Here is a 22,500-nt window from a genome sequence, read left to right as displayed (position 1 = left end):
CTATAACTTTTTGGTGCCCACAACAGCTATTTGGACCAAAATGAGCCAGGCTAAAGAAGCATAAGAAGAGTAACATCACAAGAGATATTGATAATACAACTTACATTTGCAGTAAACACTAGGAGTAAGCAAAAAAGTCTCAGAAGGTAAGCAGCATATACACAGCTTTTCTTGTATCAAAAACAATAAGAGACAGTTAACTGTGTACACAAGACCCGCAAAACCAATGTGCATAAAACCAGGAAAATAGAGCAATGATATGATTATTTGGGCAGCTACCACTGTGGCAGTAAGTGGGACTCGCACAGCTGTATCTTGTCCCAAGTGTTGCAAGAAGTCATTATGCCACCAATGCAACTCACCTACTAAAACATGTTAATAGCTATGGCTTACTACGTGAAGCACAGCATGGCTTTCCCTAATTCTTTCAGCACTTTCCCTGCCCTTATCATGGCTATTGATATTATACACTGCAAAGTAAATGAAGGGAACATCTCAGGAAGCTTGTTTGTAGATATGATCAAGGCCTTTTGAAATGTCAATCACCATGCTTCTTGATAAACTAGTAAAACGTAACCTTGACATTAATACATGGGTAACTTTGAAACAAGTGAATAGTAATAGTTTTTTCCAGGTATGTTACAAATCCTCTTTCTTTCCTCCCTCTGTGCGTCTCCTGAATACAGGAGCCCCACAAGGTTTTGTTTTAGGACCACTAGCAGTTTTCCATCTTTACCAATTACTTTGCCATTGAGATTCTTAAACGTAAACTGTTTATGTATGCAAATGATGTACTCATCTTCCAATCCAGTAATAACTATTCTAAACTACATAGCAACCACCAACAATACTTCACTAAACTCTGCAACTGGTCTTACTCCAACAGGCTCTTAATCAACCACAAGAAAAGTAATGTATTAATCTTCTCATTTATGAAAAATATTCTATATCCATTTCATTCATACAACAGATCAAGGTAAATGTATTCCCAATACTGTTGTTGTTATATCTTTCGGCTTTTCCCGGTTAGGGGTCGCCACAGCAGAACTCCGGTCCGCTAATGATTGGCAGTAGATTTTTACGTACCGAGTTGCCAGCCCTGATGCACAACCTTCAATGAAGGTAGGCCCATTCACGCATGTCTCCACACAGAAGACGCATTAGCTGAGAATCTAACAGGACAACGTCTTACTGTGAGGCAACAACGCTACCACAGCACCACCACCGCAGTTTAAAAGGGCTCATCCTCAGCACAATACTGATTCTATAACTAATAAAGCCTTGACTTAGTATAAGGTCTGCTATAAAATTATGCGGCTTCTCTCTCTCTCCAGGAGTCCGCTTTGCTATTGTTAAGAATGTACTAATCCCCAAGCCCGAATATGATCTCCCTTTCCCAATCTTATATTCAGCTTACAATACCCATAGAATTCAAAGACTAGAGAAAAATGTAAATTCGTCCTCCTTGCTGACCCTTTACTCCACCACTGCACTGCACTTAAATATCAGCTGGTTCTCATTGACACACAGGTCTCTCTCTTAAGCTCACTAATTTTCAAGGTCTTAAACCAAGGCTACTGTCTACCTCTAAAAAATAAAACTCCCTATTGTCAACACTACATATGAGCGGAGATGCACACAAGATAATTCTCTCACCTGTGCTCCTCCAAGGTTCGAAACTATACTGGGTAGAAGAGCTTTTTTTTACGATAGAGGGATCTGCAATCTGGAACAAAATACCTACAGAAGCTGTCGGAGATTTCAAAAATAGTGCTTCAAAAGCATCTCCTCTCTGAAGCCACCTGCAATTTTGAAAAGTCTTCAAAAAGCACAGTTATGTTGGTTAACTACTATTTCAGCCCACATCTACAAAGTTTAATACTTCTCTTAAATGTAATATAACATATGCCTTGGGTTCTTAGCTCAGCATAATGTTACTGCCTTCTAGTGTACTGTTGTAAAACTGGACATGCAACTGGCCTTGTTTTACTACTGTGCACTGCCCTACGAGCCCAAGTAGTAACTGAAGAGCCAACTAACCAATTTGCCCACCCAGTCAAATAGTTATACATAAAAAACTGGGAGAGTACTAACAGTACACCCTCAGGGGCTCATAATGGATGGATGGGCTAAAACATGCCCTACTGAACAGACAAAATAAATCATTATCTTTCTCTAACTGGACATCTTACCTACAATGTTCAGAAAATGTATTAAACGGATGTCAAGTGGCAACATCACACTTATGTTTGGCAGCTGCATTGTAGAAGGCTTCTGTGGTACCCACTGACTTGATTGGGGAGAGGGGTTTATCATCACATACCAATACCATTAGATAACTACTTTGAAAAAGTATGTTTACTGACAGGTAACCATGTTTTCCTTTCATATGAAGGACCAAAGCATAGTTGGGTGCTCCAAAAGGCCTGTGAATATCCATGAGACATAAAATCCATTCCTTGTTTTTCTGTTTAGTCAAGGAACAAAACAAGTAATGTTATAAACTGGTTCAAGGTAAGCTCAGTAAGCAACCTAGGCATAAAAGAGAGGTTTGTTCTCCTAAACATCTAGCCCATCAGGAAAACTATGCAAAGCCTTTTTAACAGTGCAGCCTGCAGTTTAGAAAATGTTCTGGCCATGGTGGGTACAACTAAGGGAAACCTTCACAAAACAGGAACGTGAAAACTGCTGAACTAATGAGCCTCACACTAAACCGACATGCCCTCTAGCCCCTTTCAGCTCTGTCTGTTACTTAGTCTCCCAAAGTACAATTGTCTGCAGTGAGGGTTTTTACTGTACTTTTTACTTGTAGTATCTGCCTGTAATTGTCAGTTCTCTTGGGAGTTTTCTGCACTTATGTCACTGCTCTTTAACTACACAAATTAGGCTACAGGCTATATACAGTAGAAGTATGCCAACATTACATTCTGTTTTTTTGTTGCGTATCCTCCCACTGTACTGTAGCATGACTGTGCTGGCATACCACTGGTGCCATATAACATGTTCCATAAAACAGTCAGTGAAAGGTTACAGGACTGTTGCTTCATTTTCTCGGTCTTCTTACTTTCTGTGTTGGTGTACATATCTGGAAACTAGCAATATTCCCATGCGCATGTTTTTTTAGCAAAATATTTGCAAACTGGACAAACAAACGGAAGAGAAATGACAGTTCTGCTGAAGAAGTACCCTCGGGGGGGGGGGGCCAGAAGTGCAGGATCTCCACTAAAGATTCTGGAGAATGCAAACCTACCAAGTGTACAGAACTTCAGCCAACCATGGAGCGAGTGTGGCAGCGTGCAGTAGCACCTGCCTAACACAATAAGCTTTGCACCCAAAGCCAAAGGATGCCAGGAATTGTGTGCGTTTGAGAGGAAAGGCACATACCGAGAGGACAAGAGAGCCAAATAGGAGATGGAATCTTGGAGTGGGGAGGAATGGGACAACGGGCACTGAAGTATATATATGATATATACATCTGTGGATGTATGTTTATAAACATTAGCAAATATATGACAACATAAAAACTAGCTCAAGAAAAACAAGTTACTTATACTTGTTTTCCAAAGGCAGAATAGTGATCCTATTATTACAGTACTTTCAAACCATTGTTATAAATTTGGGTCAAGCTTAGATTTGAATTTTATTCATCTTAGCAGTCGAAATAGCCTGCTTTAACCATAACTAGATCACCATTGATTACTTTTTGTTTTGTTTTATTCTCACCACTGAAGGAGCCAATCCTCTTGCACTGTGACGTTTCTTTTTCTGTTTTGAAGGTGTGTATTTGTCAAGAGTGTTGTGGGCACAACTTATCTGCTTCACTGGCTTGAAAAATCCATCTGGAAAAAAAAGTATATTTATTAGTCACCCATGAAGGTGGGTGGGTGGGATCTGAACTGTCAATAGGCTCTCTCAGACTCATTAAAAGAAAGCAGAAAATAACCTAATGCAAGTTCGGCTTCTCCAGTAACTTCCAAACATTACTCATACAATAATCACACCAGACATGACCTTCTGACAGAAATCTCAATATTCAAAAGTCAGCAGTGAAGGAACATGAATCACGTGTATATATTAAAAAAAAAAAAAAAAAAAACCCTCCAGGAGGTAACGGTAACCTTCCCAAATTTTTACCCTTTGCTTCTCAAGGCAAACGCTCAGTGAACGAATGAAAATTCATATACTCATCTACTCATCTAAACCACTTTTTGTGCTGACATATGCACCATCTTCAGTAATATAATGGAATGTCTTTATTGAACTATGAGCCAGAGCCCTGTAAAGTCTTACATCACTGCAGATCTTCCTTATATATTCTTTACTTTTATTGGTAATGCAATATTCTCCAGTGTAATAAGCCCAATGCTCTTTTACTGAAATATCCTTAACTTTCACTTCATTGTGTGCGTGTGTGTGTGTGTTTGTAACTTAAGTGTCTGAACTGTCAAAAGTTTGACTGCTCGAATTGCCAGTCAATCACCTTTTCAAACGTTACTAGTATTTGCATATGTGAGATTATGATACAGTGGGGTATTTGTCTTTCAATCACTGTAGTGTGATCTTGGCATTAGTATACAGAATTAGTTGTGTGGGCAAAAATGTTTTTGTTTTTCGAATCTTTGTTATTTGAAAACACAAGTCTGAATTGTTGTAACTCTCTTTTTTGAGGTATGTCTAAGTGTTCAAACTCTGCGCAGTTCAACCACTTGACATACTCTATACACACACCGCGCATATTCTCCTTAAAAGACACGCACACACACACACGTACACACACACACACACACACACACTTTATATATATGGGTTTATGACAGATTATCAAATTTTTGGAAGTGCGAACTTCATGTGGTCAAGATCATATGTTCAACTTTCCAAAATCTCAAACTAAAACAAAACAAAAATCTCTCCATACCCTTTGTAAATTACATATACCAACTCCAAGATCTCACTATAGTGGGGAAAAGGGTAAATCCCCATTCCCCACTGTACCACAACCTCCATACAAATGCTTTAAGGTTTCTGAGAGTCAAACATAGGATTCCAACCATATGAAGTTTGAGTTTCTGAAAACTTGATCATCTGAAGTAAACCCATACAGATTTATATACACACGCACATACATACACACACATATATGCACATACCTAATTTATACACACATTAAATTTTAAATCGTGGCAGACTTCCAACATATTCTCACATTTTACAAATCAGCACATCAGATCATTTTATACTATCTTCTTCTTTCACTTTACATAGATTGTTTTTTTTTGGAAATTACTTACTTCTGTATCAGATCTGATAAGAAATGTCATCCATACTTTAACAAAACTGCAGAAAATCACATTCTAACATACATCCACAATACTTTGCTGCACAACCTTGATTGTAATGTACATATCTCCTCATCAGCAAGACATTCTGGTCTCATGACTGATAAAAATCAACAAGATTAACAGTAATAAACTAGTCCAGGTATATAGCTAGTTATTTTATGAAAAACTTTATATATGCGCAACAAATGAATTCTGGCTTAAGCTAAACTATGCTCTCTTAACTTGCATTCTTAGCAATTATGAAAATCGTATAAATGACCAAAAGGTCAGGCAAACCTGGTGATGGGTTTGATTACTAGTAGATAAAAAGATTCCAATAAACAAAGCAATGCCCTTTTTACGTACCTTCACAGATCACAACTCTTTTTACAGTACAGCAAACATGCCTGTTTTTAACATAAATATAGCCTTTTCCCATCAACCACTGAAGACCAGTGAGATCTCTTTTTCTGCACAGTATCTCAAGCTAAGCAACCCAGAACCATCTGAGCAACCTATTTATTTATAAGCAGGTCTAACTATCTCAAAGAAACACTGTCCATTCACGCTCAGCATGGATTCAGCAGGAGATACAGTACTACTAACCTCTTCTATACCTAGAACACTTAAAGCTTTTTTTTTTATCGACCTAATGAGAGCATTTGACTTAGTTTTGACTGGACCATTTCATTTCAAAGGTGTTCAGACAGTTTAGATTTAAACAGATAAACTGATGGTAGGTATCTGATATTCAGTAACAGTATTCACGCCATAGTCTAAACCTGCAATTTTATTTTTAATCCACATAATTGTCCCAAAAAGTTCCGCTTCCTACACCCGACAAATGTTGTTCCTCCCTCACAGCAAGAGAGCTCCAACTCATTTGCTCTCAAGTAGAAGTGAGAGTCAGGCATTATGCAGTGGACCAATCTGCAGTTATTCCCTCGGCAGCCTGCAAGCTTCATTAAAGCTGCCTTGGGAGGTGTGCGCTCTTCAATGCATGCACACCTTCTTGACCAATTGACACATCGTCTGCAATATAGGCACACTAGGCTTTTCTTGCTGTGGCAATACACCTGCAGATGTTGCCAAAGTAGTGAACCAAGCACCTTCCTCCCACTTAGGATGGGCAGTCTGGTATCAGCTGCCAGTTCCCATCCTTCTCTGCCCAGGTGCTCCAGTGCTTGCGCCGCTAGTCGAACTTGGGTCATCTGGGGCGCAATTAGAGCTTTATTCCTCTGCACCACAATGCCAGATTATAAAGCAGAATTTCTTGGTAAAGCATTTTAAAGGCATAAAAGGGGGGAAAGAAAATAAAGTGAATGCCTTGCTGTCCGAGGATGAAATACTGCAAATAAAAGGAGGGAATGAGTAGGTGCTAGATAAGCATAGTGTACAAAACACAGTTTGGCTCTGTATAGCAGCCCAAGCTTTTGGTTTATCTTGTTAACCATGTAATTGATGTGTCAAGTCCACTTAAATTTTGTTCAATAATAATTTCCAGTGGGATTTTCAAGATGGATAAACAATGATCAGCAGGCTGACTTAGATCAGTGTGAAAATAGAAACTATGGAAAACTGCCAGCAAAACCCATTTATTTGGGTACTATTCAGTTACTGGTTGGTTGCTACACCAAATGGCTGTCAGCAATGAAGACATCTGGAGAAAATAAACAGAAACTCATCTACAAAAGGAGAAGACAATACGCTGGTGGGGATAAGCCTTGCACTGTTCAGCAAAAAGCAGATCAGGTTTCAGCTTCAACAAAAGAGAGGTTTTCCACATAATTTAGAGTAAAGAAAAATAAATCAAAGACATTCAAAGTTTAACAGTTATCAGTTTCTTCTGATTTTTTGTTAAGTTTTACTGCTTTGCCGCCTACTTTTTGGCATTTTCCGGCTTGCTAAAGTTTATATCTGTAAAAGTAACAGTACTTGGAACACATCTAGAGCCTGTTTACTGCATTTCCTGTGTTGCACTTGATTTTAAATCGTTTTTCTCTCTAAAAACTGCATTTTACCTGATTTTGGCCTAGCACTCAAGTGTGGGGTCATTTATTGCACTGTTGTGATTATTTTGCTGCTTGTGTATCTCTGCAACCTTTAAACTACAACAAACAGAAAAAAAAAATCTTGCTTTTTTCCCACTTTCTGAAAGTGAAGAAAGTTCAGTTACAGATTTGCTGTTCTGAACTGTTTGGAAGTTTCTAGAAGGCCAGTGCTTGCTTGGGCTAAAGGGAAGTCTCTGTGTTCACCAGTGGGAGTGGTTAACACTGAACAGCCTGCCTGTCCCTGGAGGAGTGGTTACTACCTAGAAGCTGTAGTTTTATTGGCCATTTTGGGTCAATTCTAAACTCCTTGATCTCTCTCTCTTAAAACCCTACAACTTCCTTTTTGCGTTGTTTTGCGCACTGAGCAGCGTAGGACAGCGCCGCCTAAACAGGTTTAAACTATTCCAGGCTCCACAAAGTCTGCTCTTCACTTTTTCCCTTAGAACTGTTCAAACTCTAAAAGTAATCACTCTATTCTCTTTCTAAAGCCCTGCACTTGCTCAGCTCTAAGGAAACACTAACTAACTAAAGCATTACACCCTCCTTGACTTCTCATAAGTATTAGACTCCCGATTGGTCCTTCCTGATAAAGTGAAAAATCAGTTCCCTTCCCTAATCTGATCAGTAAAAAACCAATTCCCTATACTAATCTGGTATGTCCAAGGGTCAGTTTCAAGGTTACTCTCCAGTCCAGCTGGTGAATCTGGGAATTTTGAGGCAATGTTACAATTGCCTTATGTACACAGACAACCCTCTCCTCCTTCCAACAAACTCTAATACATGTGAGAGATGCAGTTACACAGCCAAACTGGAGGCAGAGCTCTCTCAACCCAAGACTGGCACAGTCAGTCAGGAGGAAAAGGTAACCACCCACACCACAAATCCAGTCTCACACAGACCTATTGCATCTGCATACCCAAAACAAACACACAAAAACATACTTGGAGGCTCTAAATAAAAATCTGCCTAAACAGCAAAGACCTCTAAGCAGATATCCAAGCAACAGCCACCCCTCAACAATACCCACGAATCACATATCTCATAAAATCAGTGTGCCTCACAGTCACAGCCCTCAAGGCCAAACAACACACCAAATACACTTGTTACAGGGGACTCTATTGTCCGGCACACTGACGTCCCGCTCACCAGACTGAACAAGGAGAATGTCACTGTAAGCTGCCTGTCGGGTGCCAGGATCCACCACATAATGCAAGCACTCGGGTCACTCCAAAGCAAGTACAAGTATGACTCCATCATTGTCCATGCTGGTATGAATGACCTGAGACATACCTCCCTGGACTACATGAAAAGAGACAGAGGAGCTCTCTGACCATGTAGCCCAGGCTGGTATGACCCTGACCTTGAGTAGCATCTTGCCCTCACCAAGAATGATGCCACAGTATAAAGACAAAATGATCAGTTTCAACAATTGGCTAAAGTATTGGTGTCATTCAAAGGGGATCCAGTGTCTGTCAGCCTGGGATGACATGCTCGACAAGCCACGTTGCTTCGCTAGGGACGGCTTGCACCTGTCACCCTTAAGCTTTCGTATACTGGCCAAGGCTCTTGCCACCCCCATAGTGCCTTTTTTAGGTAAGGCTCAAAAGTCACTACCAGGTTATAATTCATGCCATGCGTTTTGGCCCCAAAACTCGGACCGAAGCACAAAAGGAGGGGGAGTATCTATATTCAAAGATACCTACACCTCCAGGTTAGTGGCACTGCACGAAGCATCGGAAACCATCCATGTGCAACTAACAGCGGGCAAAACCGCCTTTCAGTTTGTAGCCTGCTACAGAACACCCTCCCTATTACAGGAACCCCACTTGGCATTCCTGAGAACACTGGAGAATATGAAGGTCTCTCCAAACACTATGTTATTGGGTGACTTCAACTACCCAAACATTGACTGGGAAAACTACTCAAGCCCAAACACCCTCGCCCAACGGTTCCTTGAATTTATAAACTCTAAGCAATGGAACAACTGGTCACCACTCCCACAAGAGAGAACAACATATTGGACCTGGTCATCACCAACATGGGGACTCTATGTTACACACCAGAGGTAAATCCCTCATTGGTAAGATCAGACCATAAACAAATTTCCCTGGACGTCCATATCCCGTCCCCACCCCCAGCCAAGGAAATCACTGTAAAGAATTTCTCAAAAGCCAACTTTGCACTTATCAAGACTGAGGTGGAATCCTTCAAAGCCCCTAGGCCAGAGGATAATACAGCCCAATCCGCAGAATCCTTTACAAATGCATTCTATGAGCACCTGCAGGAATGCATGGATTGTGCTATCCCAAATAAAACCAAGACTCACTCCTCCAAAAAAGGAGACCGGTCTGGTGGACCCCGGCCATAAATAAGCTATACAAGAGAAGGAGGAAGCTACTACATGACAGAGCAAAATCCCAAAAAGGGAAGGCATCTCTGATCAGTATTAGCAAGAAACTTTGATCCCTCATAAAATCATCAAAGACCAGTTTCGAAAGAAAAATTGCCCTAGACACTAAAGATAATCACAAGGCCTTCTTTAGTTATGTCAGGAACATGGGCAGAAACTCCCAGATATGCTCTGAATTGTTGCATAACGGTACAAAATATACCGAACCTACAGACATAGCCAACATCCTGGCAGACAGATTCAGCGCAAACTTCTCCCCCCTTCCCCCCCAAAGGAGCAAATGCCTATCCTAACTGAATGTAACCTCCCTGACATCACAGATGCACAGGTGAAAGCTGCCCTCTCCAAAGCAAAAAACACAGCATCTATGGGACCGGACGGTGTCCCAGGCTGTGTCTTACACAAGCTCCAAGAAGAACTGAACTCTCACATTAAGTCACTGTTCAAACTTAGCCTTGCTACAGGATATGTACCCAAAGAATGGCGTACAGCTACAGTGGTCCCACTCCACAACGGTAGTGCCACAACGGACCCCGGAAACTATCGCCCCATAAGCCTGACTAGTCTGGTCTGTAAAGCTATGGAGCGTATTATCATGGAACTCATAAACAAAGACATTGGGAGCCTCCAGACACTGGACCCTACCCAATTCGGCTTTGTTAAGAGCAGATCTTGCCTCTTAAACCTAGTTGATTTCTTTGAAACAGTTACCAAAGCCATAGATGAGGGCAAGGTAGTCCACAGCCTACCTGGACCTCGCAAAAGCCCTCGACACAATACCCCACTCAGGCATCATAAATAAGCTTACCAGCTTAAATATCAACCCCTATATCACAAGATGGGCTGCAAACTGGCTCAGAGATAGAACCCACATGGTCAGAATCGCAGGTGCCATGTCCGAATCCAAATAAGTTACAAGTGGCATCCCACAGGGCTCAGTTCTGGGACCTCTCTTGTTCGGTATATACTTCTCTGAGGTTCAGGCTAACACGGGGGGATTATGGCTGACAAAGTTCGCAGATGACTGCAAACTGGGGGCCATAATTGAATCTCCAGCTGACACAAGCATCCTGCCAGAGCCACGGCCTCAAGCTAAATGCTAAAAAGTGCATAGTCATCCCCTTTGGGAAAAACAAGGTGCCCACAAATTACCACATAGGTGGTAATCCATTAAGTACGGAAGAAATAAATTAGAGATTTAGGGAACAACGTAGATAGCAATCTCTCCTTTGATAATCACGTTGCCAAAGTGGTTAGAAAGACCTTCTATATAGCCCACCTTATCATGAAAGGGTTTGCATCTAGATCAAGAGAGGTCATTGTGCCCCTCTACTCGTCACTCATCAGGCCCATAATTGAATACAATGTCCCTTTTGGGGTGTACCTTACCCGACACCTGCAGCAACTGGAGAAACCCCAAAAGTACCTCACCAAGAGGATCATGGGCTACAAACAGATGTCCTATGCAGCTCGACTAAAGAAACTCCAGCTCTATTCAGCTGCTTACAGCCTACTCAGAGGCGATATATGCCTGACGTACAAAGCCATGTCAAACCCAGAATTAATGGACATGCTCCACCTCAAAAATCCAAGTCCCTTAGAGCTACACGCTCCAGGGACCTAAACCTCAGCACAAAAATAAATAGGACATGCTGGAGGGACAGATTCATTTCCCAGAGGCTCCCCAATTCATGGACATGTCCCAATTCATGTTAGACATAGCCCCTCACTGACCCTCTTCAAGCGAAATCTGGACGCGTGGATGGGAAATCGCAAATTCACCCCTGGGATCTCTCCTGTGTCCCTGCTAGACAGAGGCACAGTAAACTAATCTTAAAAGGGTACCTTCTGTGACCTACTTTACAGAGGCACAGTAGGCTAATCTAATAGGGAGGTGGAAGCCAAATACACTCTGGCTAGGCTTATAAATGCCCTAGGGCAGATAGCCTAGTATCTACCTATGAACCTATGAACATAAGTGAGAGTTATAATAAATATTCAGTCAAATAACATTCTGAAAATAATAGAAGTTTTAAGTGGCTATTCAGAGGAGTTGATAAAACTGCAGAAATCAGAGGATGAAATGAAGGAAAGACTGGATGAATAGGTTTCTCAAGAAAAGCAGTTTCAAAAATATAATTAGAATACAGAGGACATGTAGAAAACCATAGATTTTCTGCTGTATCACAGAAATGGAAGGAGCAAGCTGCATTAATTTTGCAATACAAAAAGGCAACTGGACTGGTATGCCACAACAGGATTTATTACTTGAAAGGACACATTACATCTACATTACAACTCTGTCTATGACAAAGAAGCCAAGACCTATGATAGTAAAGATGCAGTCATATCAGCAGAAGGAGCTGCTCCTGACAATACTGTGGTAGAAGTGTAAAGTATTATGAATTCTGGACAGAGGAGTGTTTGTGGAGCAGGTGAGAAGAGTTTATCATTGCAATCATAGGGTGCGAGAGTCCATTTGCTATATTCAGCAGTGTTCAGAATATATTATTCAGAAGGAGCAAAGACATTTTGTGATAAAAAAGCATGTGAAGGAAACAAAATTTTACCTAGCAAAAAAGTAGTCCAACAAACTGAAGGGGATTCTGCTTCTCATTCCTAAGATAATGGCACAGCTGATAGAACATACCAATAAAATATTTTCCAGTGTTCCAAATGTCCAAGTGACGGGAGGAAAAAAAAAAAAAAAGAAACTGATGAACTGAAAAGTGCAACTTCAATAGGATGCATTTTGGACATGAGGATTGTGCTTTTGCAAGAAGTGAAAAAAGAGAAACTGGAATTTGATGTACTTTTAAACTGCTGTGAAGACTTTATACTTAATTTGTCAGTAATTTTTCTTAGCAATGCGTGTGCAATACATTTCTTCATGTCGGGTGCATGTTGCAGTTTAAATAGTTCTGTAAAGTATGCAGAAGTACATTAAATGTGAGGTGTGGGGTCTTATCAGTGTCTGCAGAAAATGAAAGAGATGGTATGTACTTTCCCACCTCAATTGCAATAACTGAGGTTTATACTGTAACATGATAAATCTGGGGCTGCTAAGGGGAAGAGGTTGAAATTAACTGCCTGTGTGTATGTGTATTAAATTATGATAGAGCATTTAAGAGGAGCTATGCCATGAAACTGTAGAACCATTAGCTATTTTTTTTCTAAGAGCAGAACCCTGCAGTTAACAGATACGGTTTTAGGCAAAGACAGGCAATTAATAAGGAACAGAATGAACAAACTGAGACATCTGTATGGAGAAACACTAAAAATAAGACTTAAAAGTCAAAGCAACAAGCAGTTTAGTGGAAATTAAATGAAGTTTGATAAGTCTGATATACACTGAGGAGAATACAAGCAGATTGATGTTCTAGTAATATCAGTCTCTTCAGTACAAATCACAGCAATGCAGAATCTATTAATAGCCAGGGCATTTTTCTAAAAGCAAAAAATGTTAAGTGAGAGTTTAAGTTGTTTTTCATATCTGGAAGGGAAGTTGAGGTGGGCCAAAAATGGACGGTGTGGATACAGGAGGGAACACAGGCTCTAACGTGCGTTTCCAACATGATTAAACCTAACTTTGATGCCTTAGGCTATAGCTGCCTATTTGGGAATCAGCCCAAATATGGAGATGTACTTTCCTTTTTTTAGAAAGTGTATACATTTGTGCATTGGTTGTGAGATAAAATGAGCTGGGGGATAAAAAAAAAAATGAACATATTTTTTAGAAATGAAGACTTCAGAAAACATGACATGGGTCCAAACAGAGATGAAAAGCTGTGACTGCATTCAAGATCAGTCTGTCAAACAATGTGTGCATGTAAGTTGCAAGCTGGAAAAACACAAACCATGACATGCAGAATATGTGAAAGTGATAACATCTTTTCAGAAAGATTGCCTGATCATCTCACAAAGTGCGTGTGGCAGTGCAGGTATGGACAAGAAGCAAACAGTACCGAATTATATAAACAATAGGGTACAAATAGCAATGTTATAGGAGATGCACTTTGAAATTAACATGCAGATTTTGCCAAGAAAGGACTTCAGATGATTAGGTTATTCAGCAGAGTATCAAGTACAAAGGAAAGAGGAGTAATAACACTGACCGCAAGAGAGACTCCAATAATGAAAAGAAGAAAAATAACAATGGTAGATTTGTGGTAATATTGGTAGGGAAGGCGGGAATACACTGGCATATATTTATATTCCACCTAAAATTACTATTTATGAACTTGAAAATTAATGGAGAAGTTTATCAGCTTTCAGTACGGATTATTATTTATGGGTACGGAGTGGAACTTGATTTGCAATAATGAAGATGCACTGGGGGGGGGGGGTCTATATTAGATAAACGAACTTTTGAAAGTTCGACTGTCAATGGTCGACACCATATGATCAAACTTTCAAAAGTTCAAATATCTAATAAAAAAAAAATAAAGTACACAAAACACCTACCTGAACATTTTAAGCAGGGGGGGCAAGCCCCCTCGTACCCCCACGCTCTTTAAATATACCAACTCAGAGAACGCACTACAGCGCAGAAAAGGGAAATCGCCCCACTCCACACTGAATGGAGACCTCCGTTACAACGTTCGAACATTCAAAAATCCGATCATATGGTGTCCATATGACACTCGGAATTTTGAATGTTCAAACATTCAATATGGATCCCTCTGGGGAACTAGAAGTGAAAATATAACAAAAGGAGGGTGGATTTCTGAAGTATTATATGAAAATATTTGGGATAGAAGACGTGAACTTGCTAGAAACAACTCCAACAGAATTTGGAAATTATTCCCCAAAGTATAACAACTGGATTAGACTGGAGAGAAGTTATATTTTACAGAAGAATGGGTATTTAATTAAAAACTTTGAAATACATCCTATAATTATTTCAGACAGTGTCCAATACAGACCAATATAAAGATGGAAGGTAATCAAGTAAAATTGAGAGACCGGTGCTTTCCTACTTGCCTATTACAAAAATTGGAATGTTGCAAGGGATTATTAGTAGAAATGATTCAAGAGTTGCTAGGAAAGATATAAACTTCAGAGGAGATAACCAAGGAGTGGAATAAAGTTAAATTTGAATTACAAATAGGATAGAATGACAGTAAGAGAGAGAGAAAGAGATATGGGAAAGAAATACATTTTAGGGAGACTTAAGAATTGTAGATGTAGATGAAGGGGAGTCTTGCAGAACAAGAAGAGAGTGCTAAAAGGAAAATAAGGGAATATTTGGATGATATGCACAAATTTGGAAAGGTTGTTGTAAAGCATGTATTTTTTTAGTACAACAACGTAATCACAACTGTGAGACAGAGTCGTCTCTGCTAGGTTAACAACCAAAACGTGAATGGACTCGGTACAAGGAATAAAAAACACAATTTATTGAAGTACTCTATATAACGTGGTAAGCGCTTTCATCTGCAAAGCAGACTTCTTCAGACCACTTAACATCAGTATGAAGTGCATATTTAAAAACTTTTTTGGCGCCAGAATTCATTGATAATTAAACAATCACTTCCTATTAAAGTGCCAATGCAAGTAATGTTTAAACACCATGATAAAATACTTTTCCACCGATAACTGAGAATTGTATATACACAATAAAAATACAATGTTTGATAATAACATTAAATACCAAAAATTGTAATGAATAAATGAACTATACTAATATATAATTGCTATAAAATATATACATAATATATTTGCTATAAATACAACTCTGCCTGGAAAATACTGAAAGTCAAGCTGCACTAAATAAAAACTACTCAAAATGGAAATAATAAAATCATAAACAGTCATAAGTATATAAAATATAAACACATACAAAAGAGTGTTGCTGAAAAGACTAAATGTGTTACTAACATTGCATATCACACATACTACATGTTGGTTTTGTGTCAATTCAAAATTAATATATCAATACATCTTATAATAACTGCAAAAAAGGTTTAATAGAAATGAATTCATTAATACCAGGGAATTTTGTGGCATTAGTCATCATCTGCCACATACTTTCACTCTTTTGTATGTGTTTATATTTTATATATTCATGACTGTTTATGATTTTATTATTCTCATTTTGAGCAGTATTTATTTAGTGCAGCTTGACTTTCAGTATTTTCCAGGCAGAGTTGTATTCATAGCAAATATATTATGTATACATTTTATAGCAATTATATATTAGTGTAGTTAATTTATTCATTACAATTTTTGGTATTTAATGTTATTATCAAACATTGTATTTTTATTGTGTATATACAATTCTCAGTTATCGGTGGAAAAGTATTTTATCATGGTGTTTAAACATTACTTGCATTGGCACTTTAATAGGAAGTGATTGTTTATCAATGAATTCTGGTGCCAAAAAAGTTTTTAAATATACACTTCATACTGATGTTAAGTGGTCTGAAGAAGTCTGCTTTGCAGATGAAAGCGCTTACCACGTTATAATATGCACTTCATACTGATGTTAAGTGGTCTGAAGAAGTCTGCTTTGCAGATGAAAGCGCTTACCACGTTATATAGAGTACTTCAATAAATTGTGTTTTTTATTCCTTGTACCGAGTCCATTCACGTTTTGGTTGTTAACCTAGCAGAGACGACTCTCTGTCTTACAGTTGTGATTACGTATTTTTTTTTTTTTTAACAATAACAACCCAAAAGCATGAAAAATTATTTGCAGAATGACCTGGGCAACAGAAAATAAAAACGGGCGTTTCCAAACTTTGGTTATTTTTTCTAGTGGTAGGTTCCCCGAGACCTTATTGAGGTATTGGATATATTTTGGAAATTCTGTGAGAATGTGCATCGAGCATAGGAATAAGGAAACCAAAAAAAAAAAATGGAAATATTTATGGAGAACTTAAATTATTAAAGACTAAAGGAAGAAGAGGAACAAGATGGTGGGGTGAGATAAAAAGGGTGATTTATAATAAACCAACAGAAGTCTCCTGCAACAAATGGGATTCCTGTAAAGTTCAGAAGTTGGGAAGGGAGGAAGTGATAAATATACAGAAGACTATGGCAATATTTTAAAAAGAAGGGCAGTGCTAGCACCTTGGAAGAAATATGTGGTGGCTGTACTACCCCAAAGTGGGCCAAGGCCCTTTAAAGCCAACTTCATATTAACCATTTTTAATTCTGAACCCGGATTATAAAGCGTTCATGTCTACACAAGCTAAGAGAATGGCTAAGGTGTTCCCAAAGCTGACAGATACGGATCTATGTGGTTTTGTAGAGAGGAGGCAAATATTTGACTACATTAACAGAAAGATAAGGTTCCTGAGGGAAACAGTGTACAAAAAGACCCCCTAGATTTGGTGGGTCTTGATGCAAAGAAGGCACTTGATAGTTTTTTTTGAGATTTTACTAGTAGAGTAAAGGCAGCATTTGCATTTCTTGATAGAAAAGGAAAATATATGAAGGGTCACAGACAAAAATTAAGATGGGAAAATTCCTCTCTGATATACTGAGTTTGAATAGAGGAACCAAGCAGGTGCTTCTTTGTTTGCAATTTTACTTGCACATAGAGTGACTGGCAAAGAAAGATAAGGGGCACAAGGGTATAACTGGTATGACACTCAAGGTTTGCCTTATTTGCAGATTATATTACTCTGTACTTAAATCCAAAAAAGGATATTTCAGTGCTGTGGAACAATTTGAATCAGTTTTAATTTTTTTCAGGGTAAAAAAATAAATGAAGATACAACAAAGGGTATAGTAGTAAACTATTGTCTCACACATGAACTGGTTCAGAAATATCCATACTTACGGAGACATTATAAGCTGAAGTATTTAAGGTTTTGGATTAAAAAGAATTCTGTCATGGCAACTAAAGACATGTGCTAAGAGGCTAAAAAGAAGAGGACACAAAAACTAAAGTTAGAAGCTCTTGACTACTGATATGGATAGCAAAGTGCTAGCAGTGAAAATGTTTCTAGTCCCTTTAATATTATATGTACAGATCAGGCATGTTTTTATCAACCCGTAGAGAAGCCATGGACCAAAATTAATGAAGAACTAAAGGTATTTGTGTGTGTGTGTGGGGGGTTAAGTAGAATAAAGTTGCTTCTACCCACAGAAAAAGGTGGTTTAGGATTACCAGATTTGAATGGACACTTCAGAGTTGCACAGTTCAGGCTCATATATACAACAAAAGCAGAAGCGTAGAAATCATAGAAAAGAATTATGTTGTAATGGGGGGTTACACACTAAGGAGAAGTAGGATTTTGGATGTAAGCCCTTAATGAGAAGGATAACAACCATACAGAACATAACATTGACAAAGCTGTAGAAAGCATTTGAGAACTAAATGAACACAGGAAAGGATAAAGGAGATTTTACCAATAGAGATGACTGCAAGTAGGGGCTAAGAAAATAGGCCAAGGAGCAGCTGGAATTTACTGGAGAAAATTAGCAAAGGAACCAAGGTATTCGGAGTAAATAACTAAAGAGAGAAATGTCGCAGAGTAGAATGAAGCCAAACAGAAGTCTAAACTACAGTTTGGAGATTGCCTAGTATTTGCCTAAGAACATGTCTATGAACTCCCCTGTAATCAAAAGGACTGGAAATGGGATCTTTAGATAAGGGCAGGAGCAAATTACATAGAACAAAACAGGAATTGTGGGAATAATACATGCATAATAATGCTTTGTAGGAGAAATGAGGTATAAGAGAAGGTAGGAATTTAGCTATGCAATGCTGGATTGGCAATAACTATACAGAATATATGATGCAAAATGTTTGCAAATGAGAATATGTCAATATGGTTTGTTTTCATTTACATAAAATGTATGACTGCCTGTGTCATAAGTGATAATTAAAAAAAATATATTATTAAAAAAAAACTGCTTCAAGTCAGCTGAGGAGACCAGCAACCAAAGTAGCACTTAAAATGTTCAGCTGCTGCAAAGAAAAATGTTTCATAAAGTATAATTATTTAATTAGCTAAGGGAATAAGCAATCCAAAATATTTCAACATTACCATGCAAAATCAAAAATTCATACCATATACCAGTATGTTGCAAGTTATCAAAGCTCATCATTAACCATGTACTTCTAACTAGGATGAAAAAATGAAGACTTGCACATTGAAGTGCCCTAGAAATTTCACGTGGAACAAGATGGGAGTAAATAATGTAGCGGAAGACAGACAAAACACCTCAAATTAACAGGCCTGCAATAATCCCACTTGAATTATCTTCCCTTTCTCACCCTACTACTTTCTTTTTTTTTCACTTTCTTCCTTTCCTCCCCCTTCTTACTTCTCTTTCCTTACAACTACTCTACTGGATATTAACCTTTTCCTTTCTTCCTCCTCCAAATTATTGTCCCACCTAATTATAACTTTATCCTAATTACAACCCCTGAATCTTTATTTACTATCTTGTTCTACCCATCTTCCTCTGTACTGTCTACATATCTAAAATGCATTCTTTCTGCTAAACCTCATATTGCCAACGCCAGTGTAAGAGACGCCTGTGAATTTCTCTTAGTGTATAGACTTCTTTTCATTCTTATTGTAACTTAGTCTGGCAAGTTTCATTTGCTATAACCTTTGGCCATAACAACTGATATCCGCTTAGAAACTTGTATAGTTTTTTTGTATGTATAATGTATTTTTGACTTTTTACTTGCTTATCTTGTACTGAGAAAACTTTTCTTCTGTTCCTATTAAACTTGTACTGTGTATATATGTTACTTGCATCACTTGTGACTGTGGAGCTTTTCTCCTTGGGCCTCCACTGAAAAAGGGTACAAGCTGAGGCAGACTAACCCAGTCAATAAATGTCAAATAAAAAAACATACATTATATATACGTACACACACATATTCATATTATATATATATATATATATATATATATATATATATATATATATATATATATAGATATATATATATATATATATATATATATACACACACACAAACACACACACACACACACACACACATACATATATACATATATATATATATATATATATATATATATATATCTCTTTCTCTCTCTCTCTATATATATATATATATATATATATATATATTTATTTATTTATTTTACATTTGTTAACCGGGCTAGTCTAACTGGATATATTTCCATTTTCAGTAGAGGCCCGGGGAGAAAAGCTCCACATGTAGACAGGACGGATACAACAAAACAACAAATACATAATAACAGATTAACAAACAGATTTAAAAAAGAGGTAGGTATTTACTCAAGACCAGAATAACTAATTATATTTAAAGGTATAAACCATATGTTCAACATAATTTCATCATTGGAATCAATTAGAGAAAGTCAAATTAGAGAAAGCAAGAGACCAAGAAAAAGAGAGAACATTTTGCAAAACAAAGTACAGAATAGAAGAGATATGTATTGCCAGAAAGAGAGAGACAAATAGCCAAGAGGAGGAGAAAGAGCCAAGAAAATTTTAATCAGGTTTAGAGCAGGAACATAGCCAGTGGTTATTAAGGTGGACTTTAGTTTTGTTTAAACAGAGCAGTAGATGCAATTGAAGTAAGTTCGGGAGGAAGTTTATTCCAGTGTTTCCCAATGGCATTTGCGAAAAGGGAATCACCAGCAAGGTTATTAGATTTGGTTAAGGTAACTAGCAGTTTGCTAGAAGAGCGGAGAGAGTTCAGGTTTGAGTAAGGGCTTAAGAGGTTAGAAAGAGCAGGTGTATTAAGAGGTTGGTAAAATGCTCTTTGGACAAACATAAGTTGGGATAGAAGCAACATGTTTGTCAGTTCAAGCCAGTTAAGTTGTTGCAGATTTTGACAATGGTGGGTTCTAAATTGTTTTCCAGTAACAAATCTAGCTATGTTATTGTAGGAGGTGGATAGTTTAGAGAGATTGTTTTTCTTAAGATTAGTGTAGATAGGTGAGGCATAGAGAAGTGTGGAAATAAGATGTGAGTGGGCAAGATTCACTTTTGCAGGGAAAGTTAAAAAAGTTTTGATTCTATATAGAGAGCCAAGTTTCCTGTTTACAGATTTAATGGTATTGTTGATATGAAGGTCGAAGGAGAGATTGTTATCAATCGTGACACCTAGCAATTTGGTAGTAGAGTCAGGTGATATAATGGTACCATTATTTGACACAATGGAGAAGTCAAGTGTAGGGGATCTGGTAGTAGGTTTAAAGAGAAGTAGTTTGGTCTTTTTTGCGTTTAGGAGTAGACAGCGTTTTAGGAACCAAGTTTCAACTTTAGAAAATACAGCTTGAGTGTTAGTTTGAAGTTCAGAAATGGATTTAGCAGAGCAAATAAGTGTGGAGTCATCAGCATATTGAATGCAGGTAGCCTGAGGAATGGCTACATGTAAGTCATTTATAAAGAGAGAGAAAAGAAGTGGTCCAAGAATAGAGCCTTATATATATATATAACATACATATGTTGCTATATCTATCTATAATATATCTATATTTATATATAGGTTCATAGGTAGGTACTAGGCTATCGGCCCAAGGGCCTAAGTAAGCCTAGCCAACAAGGTTCCCTGGCTTACACCACCCAAGAAAGTTAATTTCCTGTGCCTCTGTCGAGCAGAGTCACAGAAGTGATCCCCGGGGGTGTATTTCCTATTTCCCATCCACTCGACAAGATTTTTCTTGAAGAGTGCTAATGAGAAACTTTGCTTGACATAGATGGGTAGCTTGTTCCAGAGTACAGAAAATCTCTGGGACAGGAATCTATCTCTCCAGCATGTCCTGTTTATTGTGGTGACAAGGTTTAGGTCCCTAGAGCATGTAACTCGGAGGGCTTGGGATTTCCTAAGGTGTAGCATGTCCAACAGCTCTGGGTTTAACATAGCTTTATATGTTAGGCAGAGATGTTAGGTAGGTGATATGCTACAGAGTAAGCTGGTGTTTTTTGAGACGGTCAGTGTAGGGCATCTGTTTTAGGCCAGTAATCCTCTTTGTGAGGTACTTCTGTGGCCTTTCCAGCTGCTGCAGATGTCTTGTGAGGTACATTCCAAAAGGGGCGTTGTACTCTATAACGAGTCTGAGTGCCAAGTAGAGGGGAACAATGACCTCTTTTTTTCCTGGATGATGACCCTTTTGTGATGAGGTGTGCCACATTGAAGGATTTCCTGACTACTGTGGCGATGTGATTATCAAACGAGAGACTACTTAATGCCGAATGTGTGATTAGAGACCTTGGGACCCAGGTGGACAGTAGACTGCCGTTTATGTGGTAGTTCATGGATACAGAGTTTTTACCAAAGGAGATGATAATGCACTTTTTGGCATCGAGCTTGAGGGCATGCCCCTGACACCAGGCATCTGTCTCAGTGAGGCCCTTCTGTAGGATGTCCACATCATTTGGGGACTTGCCTATGGCTCCTAGTTTGCAGTCGTCTGTGAACTTCATTAGCCAGAGACCTTCTGTGTTTGCCTCTACTTCAGAGAAGTAGATACTAAACAGGAGAGGTCCCAGGAATGAATATTGTGGTACTCCACTTGTCACTGGTTTGAAGTCAGATTTGCAGTCTGCAACTTTTATAGTGTGGGTTCTGTCAGTGAGCCAGTTGGCAACCCATCTTGTGACGTAGGGATTTATACCTAGTTTAGTGAGTTTAGCTATAATTCCAGATTGCGGGATGGTATTGAAAGCCTTGGTGAGGTCAAGATAGGCTGTGTGAACCACCTTACCCTCATCTACGGCTTTGGTAACTGCCTCAAAGAAGTCGATCAGG

The 22,500-nt window shown here is 38.6% G+C and overlaps 1 protein-coding gene across 1 annotated transcript in view; it reads right to left on the bottom strand.

Annotated features, from left to right (window-relative positions):
* DTL (denticleless E3 ubiquitin protein ligase homolog) overlaps positions 1–22,500 on the bottom strand; it is a 279,535-nt gene that overhangs the window by 205,649 nt on the left and 51,386 nt on the right. The window contains exon 7 of the mRNA XM_044075077.1: positions 3,724–3,839. Within this exon, the coding sequence (XP_043931012.1) occupies positions 3,724–3,839 (116 nt within the window). The remainder of the gene's footprint in view (positions 1–3,723; positions 3,840–22,500) is intronic.

This window comes from Protopterus annectens, chromosome 6.part0, assembly GCF_019279795.1.
Source record: "Protopterus annectens isolate FY-2018-M chromosome 6.part0, PAN1.0, whole genome shotgun sequence".
NCBI lineage: Eukaryota > Metazoa > Chordata > Ceratodontiformes > Protopteridae > Protopterus > Protopterus annectens.
The sequence above is the reverse complement of the archived record's forward strand: the minus strand, read 5'-3'. Positions and strand labels throughout refer to the sequence as shown.